At 33.4% G+C, this 15,812-nt stretch overlaps 1 protein-coding gene across 1 annotated transcript in view; it reads left to right on the top strand.

Moving 5' to 3' along the window:
- LOC145268753 (GPI ethanolamine phosphate transferase, stabilizing subunit-like) overlaps window positions 1-15,812 on the top strand; it is a 46,002-nt gene that overhangs the window by 13,950 nt on the left and 16,240 nt on the right. The window contains exon 3 of the mRNA XM_080124348.1: window positions 10,664-10,780. Within this exon, the coding sequence (XP_079980474.1) occupies window positions 10,664-10,780 (117 nt within the window). The remainder of the gene's footprint in view (window positions 1-10,663; window positions 10,781-15,812) is intronic.

Genomic DNA, 15,812 nt, shown 5'->3' with positions numbered 1-15,812 from the left:
ACACAAATAACAAATTATACCAAATCAAACCCATACTGGAAAAATGGAAACAAACTCCCCCAAAATCCAGAAAAGAACAAGTCGTTATAACTAGAATCCATATTGGCCATACAAAACTCACACACTCCTTCATTCTAAAACAAGAACAACAACCACAATGCCCATTCTGCCAGAAAACTTGCACCATTAAACATCTTTTCGTGGAATGTAGAACTCTAGATAATGCTAGAAAACAATATCTCAAACACAACAGCATGAAGAAACTTTTCAAAAACAACTGTTTGGATGAAATATTATCTTTTTTAAGAGTAACAAGGATCTTTACAAAAATATAAATTATTCTCTGAAACAACCCAACTAAACCTTATGAATATTTGAGGATATAAAAGACTTAAAGAAAAAAGAGATCGTTAGATATTAAAACAAACAAAACTATTGAACTATACAGAATAGATACTTGAAGACATAAAGTTCTTTGAATACATATATTTTTTTTTTTTAATTCTGGGTTTGGCATTAGATAACCTGAAAAGGGTTGATATGTCGTTAAACAAAACCAAAACATATATGTTTAATATAATTTTTATATATTATGTGTTTATATTATGTGTTTTATGTATTATAATTATTTAATATTATAATATATATGTTTGATACATAATTATTTAATGTTATAATATATGTTTGATATATATACAGTGGGGAAAATAAGTGTTGGACACATCCCATTATTCTTTATTTAACACATTTTTTATGCAGCGAATGACGTGAAAATTTAACAAGAAATAATTACTAATTTAACAATAACAAATAACTTTAGAAATTGGAACCTTTTAATGCATAACAAAAATTATATAATAAAAACGAGAATAGCCAGAAAAAAGTATTAGACACACTAACACAATTTCATCTAATATTTAGCTGAAAACCCCTTATTGGCTATTACAGCTTTGAGACATTTTCTATACGACGAAACCAATTTGTGACAACGTTTAGACGAGATTTTGGCCCACTCTTCAACACATACTTTCTTCAAATCCTGAATATTACGTGGATCTCGCTGGTGGACCATGATTTTGAGCTCTCTCCATAGATTTTCTATAGGATTTAAGTCTTAGGACTGACTGGGCCACTTAAGAACATCTATTGTGTTCTGTACGAACCAATCAGAGGTTATTTTAGCAGTATGTTTGGGATCATTATCTTGTTGAAAGATCCATCCCTGTCACATACCTAACGCATTGGAAGCAGGCAAGGGATTATTTTCCCGATATTTGGCTCATTCATCTTTTCATCTATAATATGAAGTGGCCCAGCACCATTTGAAGAGAAGCATCCCCAGAGCATGACATTTCTACCACCAAACTTTACAGTGGGAGGGTGGTCTTGGGATCGTGCACTGTGCCATCTCTTCTCCATACTCAACGTACAGAGTTAATGCCGAAAAGTTCCACTTTCGTCTCATCGGACCAGATCACATTCTTCCAGTAATCATCTGTTTTCAATAAGTGGTTTCTTGCAAACTCCCGACAAGCATTAACATGACATTTTTTAGTAATGGTGTCTTTTGAGGTGTACGCGATTTAAGACCGTCGCATCTGAGTACATTACTAATTGTTGGTTTCATTACTACTATCCCTGCTTTTTCCAAATCTTTCTGAAGTTCGCCTCGTGTGGTTCTCGGTTGCTGCTGAACTTTTCGTACAATCTTTCTCACTGCTCGATCCGACATCTTGAGTCATGCACCTTCCATTTGCTAATAAGGTCTCCTATGGTGCTTACAGGGATTTTGAATTGAGCAGATATATGCCGATAACCAATTCCATTCTTGTACTCGGCAATAATCTCATCACGGACGACTTGAGAGAGTTCTTTACGTTTATTCGTCCTGAGAACCTTCACGCGTAATGGCTTACTGGTGACTAACGTGTTCCAATACTTTCCAACGACATAGAGTATGGTCTACAACAATCGAGAAACTTAATAGTGTCGGCAAATTAAAATGCAAATAACAATTTCCAGCATTATTTATAAATAATAATAATAAAATATAATTTAAAACAATGTGTCCAATACTTTTTTCCGGCTATTCTCGTTTTTATTATATAATTCTTGTTATGCATTAAAAGGTTCCAATTTCTGAAGTTATTCGTTATTGTTAAATTAGTAACTATTTCTTGATAAATTTTCGCGTCATTCACTGTATATCTATATATCTATAAAAGTGAATGTGTCTGTCTGTCTGTGTACATTTTCCTTCACAATAACTCTGTTAATTTTCAGTCTACAGACTCGAAATTTGATATACAGAGTACTGAGATTTGGGAAAATCTTTGTAATCCGTTTTCAGCCAGAAATTTGGCTGTTAAGGGGTCAAAGTTCAACGATTTGACCTTTGAGAACTCTACCAAACTCCTCCGCCAATTTTGGGTCTAAACACTTGAAATTTGAGATATAGGTTCCTTGGATGTGGTGTCATGGTGGAAATCACCGCTTCAATATTTTCTTTGTTTTTCTCTCCCTTCCGCGCCCCTGCGCCTTCCCTTACCTTAAAACACAACACGGCGAGAGCATGAATGTAGAAACCAGCGAACAGATCTGGCTGCAATGAATTCCGTCACCCTTTCTTTCTCCCGTTCATCATCAAATTGTGACTTAAATATATCACAAAAAACACCACTAAAACAGGCGATTAACATTTATCCTTTAGACAAAATTAATTTTAAATGGAATCAATACTCACAATCTACTTTTGATTGCATAAATTTCCGTCTAAAATTAATTAGAATCGTTTGTTTGTGTTCACGAAACGACCACACTGATATCACGCTGACTACATGAATACGGCTCGTCTTGGCCAAATCAGGCAGTTCAGCTAGGGGGCTAAGAGTCCCCCTGAATCAGGAGATCCAAATACGGCCGTAGGATCTCATGCTGCAGCAGCAGCAGCTCGAACTCCAGTTCCAGTACCAGCAGCCGCTACAGCAGTAATTCAAAGAGCCCTTTTAAGGGCTAGGTTCCTCCGAAAGACCTCCCCTTTGTTTACTCTGTTTAGCCTTTCCTGACCACAGCGCAGTGTAGCCGCAACAGTAATCTGAAGAGCCCTTTTCAGGGCTAGGTTCCTACGAAAGACCTTCCCCTTTGTTTTACTGCCTGTCGCTTCCTGTAGCTCCAGCTTCCTGCAGCTTGCAGCTTCCTGCATCTCCTGCCTGCAGCTCCAGCTTCCTGCACCTCCTGTCTGCAGCCCCAGATTCCTTCTTGCAACACCTGGCCCTGCTTCACAGTCTGTTGCCTTCCTTTTCCAGTCCCGGACGCCATTCCTAGACCGCTCCTGGGTCTAGGCCCCCGGTCCCTGACTAATCCAGACTAGGGCAAGTCACTTGTTCCTGATGTCCAGCCGACCAATCAAGATCAGGATGAGGACTCTCGATTGAACACATCCTTTGTTTTTTACAAATAAAAGGGCGATTTTTCGTCCTTTAAACAAGCATTCCTGTGTCTGTCATTCTTCTTTGCCTATTCACCGTTTTTCTGCCTGTGTCTACCTTGTTAGTTGTTGGGTCGATTGTCTCCGGACGACCGGCCCCCGCAACAGTGGATCTAACTTAATAACTGGATTTGAGCCTAAAACAATAAATGTTAAGGGATCATAATAGGGGTCAAAGTTTTTTAAAATTTGGCCTCTGCGGTCTCTACCAAATTACTCAGACAATTTCTGATCTAAACATTTGAAATTTTACATAAAGGGTATTTAGAGATAGGGCAAGCTTTTTCATCGGTTTGGGTTGAAAATTTGAGCTACCAATATATAAATGTATGTATGTATGTTTGCATGTCTGTCTAAAACTTTCAACAGAGGCAACAGATTTTCACAATATCAGTATCGTTTTAAAGCTCGACCCTTCAGACGACAAATACCGAAAAATTGGCTAAAAACATTAATTTCTTCACCCTCAACTGGGCACTTTTCAACAGGGAGTGGGCCGCTTTTTTCACCAATATTTTTGAAAGTCATCCCCTCTTTTCAATTGTCTAGCTACCTCACTTCTGGTTTGGCAGTGGTTGTAACAGCAAAGACGTCAGGTTTTTTCCCGTTCTTTTCCTCCTTTGCGGTACGAGTTCGAGCCTGCCTTCTTACTACCTCTTTTTTTTTTTTTTTTTGCTCAACACACACCTCCAAATACCTGGGCAACGCCGAGCTGAAATGCTAGTATATATATATATATATATATATATATATATATATATATATATATATATATATATATATATATTTAGTTTTACAATATGAATATTATATATTTTATAAATTATAATTTAATATTATATATATTATGTTTTGTTATAATTAATGTAGATTTATATATATTTGTTTTATATATTATAATTAGTGTATTTGAAACCAATATATGTGTAAATGATAGTTTTATGGGAAAAATTCATTAAAACAAGAAATACACTTTGCGTTGTGTTTTGAATTTTTATTTTCATTATCTTGCAGTTCTTACACACCAACTGATTGTCATTTCTTGAAAGTCTTATAAAAAATTGATCCACAAACTCAACCGAGGAACTTTTCTTTTGCCAGGAATTTTCAACACTACAACCACTGATCAGCATTTTGGTCTTTGATCTTTACTTTTCATAGTATTCCTCCAACTCTTTAACTTATAGACTTTTCATTGTTTCATAAGCAAATATTAAACATAAACAATCTTTTCCAGAAATGCCATACAAAACCTGACTTGAATAATGCTTGAAAGAACCCTGTTATAATAAGGGAAACAATTTTGACTTATCACAAAAACCTGAAAATGTATGGGAGATAATTATAGTAAAGAATGAGTTATCACCCTTACATATTTAACTTTTCCCAATTTTTTTCGAATGAAAATCTTGGTTAAAAAATTGACATTTTTGCATATTTATTAACAACCATATTTTTTGTGTTTCGTTGTTTCTTTTTCTTCAACACTTGTATTTGTGCAAGTAATACCATTTAAATAAACGATTAATTTAGTCCATCGGGCTGGGAATAAACATAAGTACAAGGAAAAATAAGACTCCTGCAGAAATAAATTCTAATATTAACTGTATTCATTGCTTGATGCAAATTCAAGGAGATTATGGTTTCTTGATCATTGAGTTTTTGTATTTAAGGTGCTGCAAATGTCCCAGACTCAAGATAGGCAATATACCTGCCCCCTCCCAACACTTCCCATATAGGACTCTGAAGTGGGTGGGAAGCAGGAGGAATGAAAAAGTTATCCACAATAAATATATAAAAAGCCTCATAAACGAAATCATTCCGAAGTCTCAGATGTCACAAGAGCAGACTGAGAAACAAAAAACAAAAACTAAAGTTTTCATTCATTCATAATAATTGAAGCGACTGAAAGAGTTAATAAATAAGGCATCTCCATTCAAAATAGAAGGAATTCTATGAGAAAACATCACACCAAGAATGATTAAAAAATGGTACTCTACTAGTAGAAGAAATCTCTAGAGATGTTTCAACAAACAAAAACCTACATTCTAACATTTAACACTCACTAAATCCCAAATAACATTAAAATAGGGTATAAAAAAGCACTAAACCTAACATACCAGATCTACTCAGATGCCACAACTGCCAGTGATACAGACAATATCTATACTACTGTACATGTCTGTCAGTATGCATGAGTTGTGGAGATAATGGGACATACTACAGATTGTATAAAAATAACCAAAATACACTAATTGCCAAAAAAGACCAGAATACAAATTCAAAAGAGTGTGACAATTGGAAGAAAGAATTCACTAAAAAAAATATACAAAAAATATAACTTTCTGAGAAGACCGTAATCTAGTTAAAAGTACAAGATGTTCTGAAATAATTAAAAGAAAACCCACAGTATAATATATTATATACTAAACCAAAAGCAGAGCACAAAAGCAAATTCATTAAACTTGAAGATATTAATAAACCATTCGATGAAATGAAGGCACTAATGGAAGAATAAAAAAAAGCTATAAAAAATTCTAACATTGAAAGTAAAGATTATGTAACAAAGAATATAAACAGAACCAAACAAAGTTTCCAAATCAAAACTCAAAAAACTCATAAAACCCCCAAAATATTGCAACACCCACAGAAACAATTCTTCTTACAAAAAAAGAAAACAGACATAAACAAACATCCACAATGGGAAATGAAATAAACCGTCATCCAACAAAGAATTAAAAACCAAAATAGATCAATCACGTTTGACTTTCAGTCCAAAAGTCACAATTCAAGACAGATTTGAGGAAATGGACACACAAGAACAAAAATTAGACACTTATGACTAACAAAAATTAATGGACCAGAGTAAGCAACAAAACCTATAACACCCATTGATTAGCAATCCATACAAACATAATCAAACAATGGAACATTAAGAGCAAGCCCCCATGAATTATTACTAATCATCTTATCACTTCTTTATAAAAAACCTTTTTAAAAGAAAACAACATAAACATAAATAACTCGTCATCCACAACCACAGCATCTGGCATCAAGAATAATAGTAAGCAGTAAAATCCCACCAAGACAGATTAATCTGAACACAACTATGCAAGCAATTGTCGTCTTTGTAACCTTACATAAAACTTACGCAATATGCTCATCTGATGACACACCCAGTGAAACCGAATCAAACAATTTAATCAACTCCCAAAACCAAATATTGGAAGACTTGAATAGTCAAAATATAATATGGCCAAGCATAGAAACAAACTAAAAAGGAAAATTGAAAATATAATAAATCAAAACAATTTATGTCTATAACAACACAACACATGTAAACCTACTCAAGTATGGATCTTAGTTTATGCGATATATTCATATACTTGGATTACAATTGAAAATATACATGTGGAAGTGACCATTTCTCAATAATATTGGAAAATCAGTACACAATTCTCGAATAAACTAAAGAAATGATAATTGAGAAAATTTTAAAAACAATGTAAATCTCTTCTGATAACACAAGCAAACGATGATCACTTAACCTACTTTACCAACACCCTAACCCGAGCATCCTAAATCCAATAAACCATGGTTTGCAAAAAAAGCTATCCACAAATGCCAAATCCCAACATCAGAAAATTTAAATCAATTAAAAAATTACAAAACTAAAGCCCAACCTAGCATTAAAGAATAAAAACAAAACACCTGGTATATCCAAACTAAATACAAAGATGAAAGATGCATGGAATATGATCAGAAAAATAAAAGAAAAAATAACAATCCAGTTCATCAAAAACAATCAGATATTCACTAAAAAGGCATAACCAACATGATAGTTGAAAACTTTGCATAAATCTCCTCTTCCAAAAATCAAATACAAGCAGTTGATGAATATAAATTTTTAGCAATTATATTTGAGCGAAAACTTTCAATCCCCTATATCACTTAATGGAAAAATGAAACAAAACTATGAACTTATTAAAAGTAGTAAATCACACTGATTGGGGAGCAAATAAGGATTTTTTTTTTTTTTACAAAGGAATCACCACTTATCAAGGCCCAGAGGTCGAAGGGAACATGCTGTAGTGGAAATTTGGTAGATTGGATTATTTAATTGGATGGCGCATCAAGAATTTGTTGATGTGGGATTTGAAGATGACCATGTTGTAGTCAGTTGGAAAGTAGGAAAAGGGAACAGAGTTCCACAGGTGTACAGTTCTAAAAGAGGAGCTTTGTTCATGGAATCTACGTTTAGGTTTAAGTAAAGATAAACTTTGCAAATTAGTTTTTACTCTTGGCAAGGCACGTTTACCCCCCCCTCAATAATTAAAACTATATAAATTTTACTAATTTAAAGTAAACCTAACTTTTTTTTATTTTACAATCACAAAAGAAGTTTAGAATGGTTTTAATAAGTACAATCTTTACATAAAGCTCTTTAAAAGAATGATTTTAAATGCTATTAAAATGTATCAATCGATAGTGTGATCCAAGTTGGACTATGTAACCTTTATATATGAAGCAGCAAGACCTTCATACTTGAAAAAACTTGAAACAATCCACCAGCAAGGATTCAAAATAACACTCGACGCTTTTAGCACATCTCTAAGAGATAGGTACAGGCAAAAAATCCTATGCTTGTTTTAGATGTGTAGTCATATGACTTAATATTTAGATGTGTAGTCATATGACTTCTTAATATTTAGATGTGTAGTCATATGACTTCTTAATATTTAGATGTGTAGTCATATGACTTCTTAATATTTAGATGTGTAGTCATATGACTTCTTAATATTTAGATGTGTAGTCATATGACTTCTTAATATTTAGATGTGTAGTCATATGACTTCTTAATATTTAGATTTGTAGTCATATGACTTCTTAATATTTAGATGTGTAGTCATATGACTTCTTAATATTTAGATGTGTAGTCATATGACTCCTTAATATTTAGATGTGTAATCATATGACTCCTTAATATTTAGATGTGTAGTCATATGACTCCTTAATATTTAGATGTGTAGTCATATGACTCCTTAATATTTAGATGTGTAGTCATATGACTCCTTAATATTTAGATGTGTAGTCATATGACTTCTTAATATTTAGATGTGTAGTCATATGACTCCTTAATATTTAGATGTGTAATCATATGACTTCTTAATATTTAGATGTGTAGTCATATGACTCCTTAATATTTAGATGTGTAGTCATATGACTCCTTAATATTTAGATGTGTAGTCATATGACTCCTTAATATTTAGATGTGTAGTCATATGACTTCTTAATATTTAGATGTGTAGTCATATGACTTCTTAATATTTAGATGTGTAGTCATATGACTTCTTAATATGTATTACTACTAATTACAACATATATTTATTATTTTATTTTTATGATTAATGGTTACCATATTAAATTCTATACTAGGTATACTTAGGAAGTCATAGTCACCCAACATATGAGCTGCATCTTTATCTTTGTCTAAAATCTTTTTTTCCTTCATCAAAAAATTCGGTTTGTTTGATGATAGCTCGGTTTGACTCAACATTTTTCCAGTTGTTTATGCAAATCACATTGGTTTAGTTTAAATTCTGTAGAAGCACCAACATTTTTCACACTCAATATATAGTCTTATAACATTTTCATTCGATATCATTTGTATAATCTGTGTGTGTATTGATATCATTTGTATAATCTGTGTGTGTATTGATATCATTTGCATATTCTGTGTGTGGATATACCTTGGTCGAATGTTATTCTTGGAGATGAATATCCCACCAATGGAGAATCTTATGCTAAAAATCACTTGTCAGGAATAATATTAAAAGAAGAAGAAAAAAAAAAGAACGGTGACGAAGAAGAAAAGACATTTGTGTTAACGATGCTCAGAATTTATCAATTTTCATTCACTCCAATCCGCCCAACCTGCTCCCATGTCTCTTATGCTAAAATATCATTCATGTTATGTATTAATTGACTTTTTGCCATGTGCAAAGAAAGAAGAAATACGTGACTGTGTGATTCTAAATAATAATTGTGACTAAATTTTTCTTTTCATTCAATAAAAAAAAAAAAAAAAAAAGGAAGGTTAAAGAGACAATAATCCCCATGAACAAACTTTATTATTGTCCCCCCCCCCCCATCTCGACCCATAATATTGTCTGCACCCCCATTTGCATTATTGTTTTTTTTTTTTTTGTTTTTTTTTGCATTCACGTGTATTACACTCATGTAAATAAATGTATTTTTAGTTCATACTCGATTGTGTTATCGTCGTTTTTATTGCCTTATTCTAATTATTAACCGTGAATGTCGTTAAGGTGTTTCATGACGATAATGCTGGTTCGAACCTTTGCAAATGTTATTTGGTTGTGATATCGTTATAACCGGCATATTTTTTTATTTTATTTTACAACTTGCGTTTGGAAGGAGAATTTCACTTTGAAATTCCTAAACCCGGGCTATCGACACATGGGATTTCCATCCGAGATTCCAACACACGTCAAACCACTGTGTTAGACCCAAAACCGTTACTTAATATGATTTGTATAATTTGTGTGTGTATTGATATCGTTTGTATAATCTGTGTGTGTATTGATATCGTTTGTATAATCTGTGTGTGTATTGATATCGTTTGTATAATCTGTGTGTGTATTGATATCATTTGTATAATCTGTGTGTGTGTATTGATATCGTTTGTATAATCTGTGTGTGTATTGATATCGTTTGTATAATCTGTGTGTGTATTGATATCATTTGTATAATCTGTGTGTGTATTGATATCGTTTGTAATCAGTGTATGTATTGATATTGTTTGTATAATATGTGTGTGTATTGATATCGTTTGTATAATCTGTGTGTGTATTGATATCGTTTGTATAATCTGTGTGTGTATTGATATCGTTTGTATAATCTGTGTGTGTATTGATATCATTTGTATAATCTGTGTGTATTGATATCATTTGTATAATCTGTGTGTGTATTGATATCATTTGTATAATGTGTGTATGTATTGATATCATTTGTATAATCTGTGTGTGTATTGATATCATTTATATAATCTGTGTGTGTATTGATATCATTTGTATAATCTGTGTGTGTATTGAAAGAATAAGTTATTTTAATTTCGATTTTTATAATTGATTTTTTTTCCTCTTCATCATTCAGCGAGACATCAGAAACATTCCATTTTGCAATGTTGTTGACGTGCTGTGCAGTTTTACCTGCTGTCATCTCTCTCGGAAATAACTTTAGTCTTTGGATCAAGGTGTATGCAGAGAGCAGGTAAGTTAGTTCGAACAAATGAGCATCTCTTCATCATCGAGATAAGCGTTTATATCTTTTGTTTATCATCACTTGGAGAAAAACAGAAGTGAATAAACAAAAACTTTCATTTCTTCATTTTTCCTCCTTGTTTGAGCCGTGAACCAATCAGATGACAGATGTCAGTTTCCTTCATCGAAATATATGATGTCTCTCTGAAATGGATATCGTAAAACAGGAGGAATGATCACATAAATTATGCCACTTTGGATCAAGGACCATGTGGCAGAGTTTTTAAGGATTTACAATAAACAGAAAGTTTTTAACGTTGACACGCGTGTCCTATGAAAAACTTGGACCTACTTGTTAGCTGAAATTGATCTTCATCAAACATCTTTCTTCATCTATTATCAACATTTAACCTTACATCATCGATTAAATCAAGATTCTTCGATGAATTACAATAAATAAAGTCATGGCTCTGCCGACACAAGTGAAAGAACGGTTTTACTTGCATCACATTGCATCAGCACGTTTTGCAATAAGACATCCATTTCCTCTCATCTTTCTTTATGGATTTTTCTATGAAATAAAACTTTTGTCAGTTTTATATATCTTTGTTTTTGTTGTACATTGTTTCACTTTGTTTTTTAATCAGTTCCAACTTGACAAACACATAATTTAATTAATAAAAAAGGGTTCCATTCATGTACCTGAAGAAAGTTAGAAGTTACATTCGGTCAAAACATTGTGAAATTAATGTCCAAGATGTAAACAATATTCTGAACAATACAAATTATCTGCATCTTAAAATTTGCAAACATAAATTTTTATTCTTATTTTCACAAAATTTTTAACATCTATCTCAGTACTTGTGCATTTAACGAACCAGACGTAACTCAGCATTTGCTCGGCTTTGTCCGACGCATGACGTCAACAGCTCGGGTTTTGCTGCTGTCTGACAAAACATGGTCATCAGCCAATCAAAACGCTGTGCACTTAGTTTCAACTCGACGCCCGTGCATGCGCATCGAGCAGCAAACGAGAATTCCGATATGAGCGTTCGAGATGGCGGCGACTAGGAATCTCCAGCGTGAATGAGGGTTGCGCTCATGCCACACAATTGTGGACTGGAAGAATTTCCTGCGAGATATAATATGCCGGGATTACTTTCTCAGGAATCCCCGGCAGATAGGAGGCCCAGCAGGCCAGATGGTCGAAATCGATGAGTCTGTCTTCTTCAACCGCTGGAAACACAACGTCGGCAGACATCTAACACCGGTCTGGGTCCTCGGTGGATACGGCGACCCCCGCTGAAAAGGAGTTTTTTTTTTTTTTTTTTTTTTGGTTAACGTAGCAAATAAGAATGCTGAAACCCTCCTTCCACTAATAAGAAAATACAGTCTGCCGGGGACCACACATGGTCGTATCAGACTGTTGGAGCAAAGTGGGGTTGGGGGGGGGGTGTCACTATTTAACGTGAACCAGCACAGCCTTAATTTTGTAAATCCCATAAAAAAGAAGTTTTGTTCCTTTCCTTTTTCTTAAGATTTTTTTTCTTTTTTTGTACGCAAATGGTTGAAAAAAAAAAACGTTTCATAAAAAACAATTACTCACTATTATTTGTTAAAAAAAATTGATCCTACAAATATCATTTTTGTTGGTCATTTTACGTAAATAGTTGAAAAAAAAACAAAAAAAAGTTTCATTAAAAAAAATAATTACCATTATTTGTTTACAAAAAATGTTTATCATTGTTTGAAATTGTTTTTTGCAAAATAAATACATATGTATTTATTTTGCAAACAGAAAACAATTTCAAACAATAATACTAATAATTAAAAAAAAACATAAATGAAGGGTAGTTTTTTGCTTTTTACTTATTTATTTTTTGATGTTTCTACATTTTACAATTTCATTTTACAGTTATTTTGTTGTAGCGTTGTTTTTATTTTATCAGCAACACTCGGTTTTATCCAGCTGTTGACGTCATGCATCGGACAAAGCTGAGCAAATGCTGTTACGTCTGGTTCGTTAAATGCGCAAGTACCTCTATCTCATTCAAACTGTTAATTTTGAAAAATCATTGAATTTTATAAAAAGATAAATTATTTTGATAGACAAATTTCAGGTGGTGAACTTCTCTGTATTCGCTTGCATATATATATATATATATATATATATATATATATATATATATTAAATTCGAAGTACAACAGAATTTTAATAGTTTAAAAGCGAAGTGGGGCATTTTTTTTTTTTTTTTAAGCCTTATAAAAAAAGATCGCCTATAATGTAAAAGGAAACAGGATCGGCTAAAAGTAAGAAAAATAAATTGAAAAGGAAGAAGATCGACTAAAAGGGGGAGAAAGAGAAAAGAAAAGGGGGAACGGTGAAGAAACTTGAAGTACTTTTCGCCGACTGTCTTCAGAAGTAAATGTCGGAATGAAGTAATGTTGGCATGAAGTAATTTCTATGAGAGGGAAAAAAAAAAAAGAAAGAAAAACGAGTAGAAATTAACCTGGCGGCGCCTGTTTAAAAACGTTCAACGAACGTATGTGGTCCATCTATTTGCAAAGAACAAGTCTGCAACAGTTTATTATAAGGGCCTCCAAAAATGTATATTTATATATAAAAAAAAAAAAAGATCTGCCTTAAACCACTAACCTAGTTCTAAAACAGATCCTTTGTTCGATAAAATGCATGCCCATTGGCTGATAGGAAGGGGCGCGGTGGATACTAGAAAGCTGATTGGCTAACTAAAATCATCAACAGAAGAGGACCATATAAAAATGAGAAACAACCACAGAATTCGCGCATAAGCCTGACGAATCCTAGAGTGGATGAAACGCCGAATATTCAGTGTAGCTTAATCGCAATATATATTTTATAAATTACTATATATATATATATATATATATATATATATATATATATATATATATGCATATTTTAAAAGCGAAGTGGGGCATTTTTTTTTTTTTTAAGCCTTATAAAAAAAGGTCGACTATAATGTAAAAAGAAACAGGATCGATGAAAAGTAAGAAAAATAAATTGAAAAGGAAGAAGATCGACTAAAAGGGGGAGAAAGAAAAGAAAAGGGGGAACGGTCAAGAAACTTGAAGTACTTTTCGCCGACTGTCTTCAGAAGTAAATGTCGGAATGAAGTAATGTTGGCATGAAGTAATTTCTATGAGGGGGGAAAAAAAAAATACAGCGTAGAAATTAACCTGTTAAAAAGCCATTCACCTACTTCCGATGATGACTTATCTAATTATAAAAACTTGCTTATTGATCTGGCAAATCGATTCTGCAACTCCACAATCGAGTCCTCTTTTACCTGGCAAAAGAATCACTTTCTAGTAGATAAGGCCCTTAAATCCAATCCAGATATTTATATCTCCCGGCCAGATAAGGGTTCTGGTGTCGTTATCCTTGATCGGACTATTTGTCTAAGGTCGCAACAATACTGGACAACACCAGTAAGTTTATTAAATTAGGTGACCTTTCTGTTAAGTTGTCTCCCTTTATATTGGCATTAATATGCATATAATTTTTTAAGTTATCTCCCTTATAAAAAGGCAGAGTTAACGAACTTTTCTTTTCAATATGGCGTCGTAATGTTTATGTGTTTGTTAACCGTTAAACTCTAATCGTGAATGTGTTGCATATTTATTCAATTAATGTATTAGCTGCCGTAATAAATTATATATATATATTGTTTATATATATACCGTCGGAGTTGGATTATTTTACTGGTTTTTCATGGTAGCAGAGCGTAGTTGCGAGCGAAAACGATCTACAGAACAATAATTGAAGTTTTTTTTTAACGAACGACCACAAAGAGGAAATGGCCGTTAACTACAAAAATCCCCCTAGATTTGATGAGAACGACTACCCATGCTGGAAAAATGAAATAAAGATTTGAACAATGATGACGGATTTACCAAAGAACAAACAGGCATTGGCTGTTAGCCTTTCACTTAACGGAAATGCAAAACGGGCAGCTATGGGAATTGAAGTGGAAGAACTCAACACAGACGAAGGTATGTTAAATCTTATTAATGTATTAGACAATTTGTTTTTAAAGGATTCTCTACACTCTATGTACGAGGCTTACCAAAACTTTGATAAATTCCAACGGCCTGAAAACATGAGTATATCTGAAGATATTATAGAATTCGACCAGAGATATCTCAAAAGTACCAAGTTTGAAATGACTTTGCCGGATGCCGTCCTAGCTTTTAAACTATTGGATAAGTCAGGCCTGGATTATCAACAGCGCCAACTCACATTGACAGCGTGTGCTCCGTCAGAATTGAAATATAAAAACATGAAGTCCGCATTAAAATGTATATTTGGAGAATCAAATGTTATACCTTCTAATGAGGAGCCTATTGTAAAGCAGGAAACCGCTTTATATGCAACAACATCAAGGAAACAAAAATCCCGTAACTTTCCTAGATCAGATACGGGAAAATCTAATAGATTTAGAAACGGGAACCCTACTAACAGATATGGGAAAGTTACTAAATGTTCTATTTGCCAGAGCGTTTTGCATTGGTGGAGAGAGTGCCCCCACAAAAGTGAAGCTGTTAGGTTAACCGAAACAGACGAATTGGAGCACAAAGAAACAGAAATGGAAGAGTGTAACATCACACTTCTCTCACACGATGAATATTCTCCAAGTAAAATTTTTTTAGTTGAGTCATTGAACATGGCAGTGATTGACACAGCTTGTACTCGGACCGTTTGTGGCCAAAGATGGTTGGATGAATATAAAAAGAATATCAACCAAGAAGAAATTATTATTAAGAGAAGTAATAGACCCTTCCGATTTGGCGACAAAAAAATTATAAACTCCTCTACCCAGGTAATTCTACCGGCGATAATAGGTTCCACTAGGTGTAATATAAGTGCTGAGGTAATTCAAGCTGATATTCCTCTGCTTTTGAGTAAAGCTTCGTTGAAGAGGGCTGGAGCTGTTCTGGATCTTAATTCAGACAAAGCTGTTATGTTTGGGAAGCCAGTGGACCTACAATTTACATCTAGT

This window comes from Euprymna scolopes, chromosome 44 (genome assembly GCF_053919585.1).
Source record: "Euprymna scolopes isolate OS-2025 chromosome 44, ASM5391958v1, whole genome shotgun sequence".
Classification (NCBI taxonomy): domain Eukaryota; kingdom Metazoa; phylum Mollusca; class Cephalopoda; order Sepiida; family Sepiolidae; genus Euprymna; species Euprymna scolopes.
This window is presented reverse-complemented; position numbering and strand designations above follow the sequence as displayed.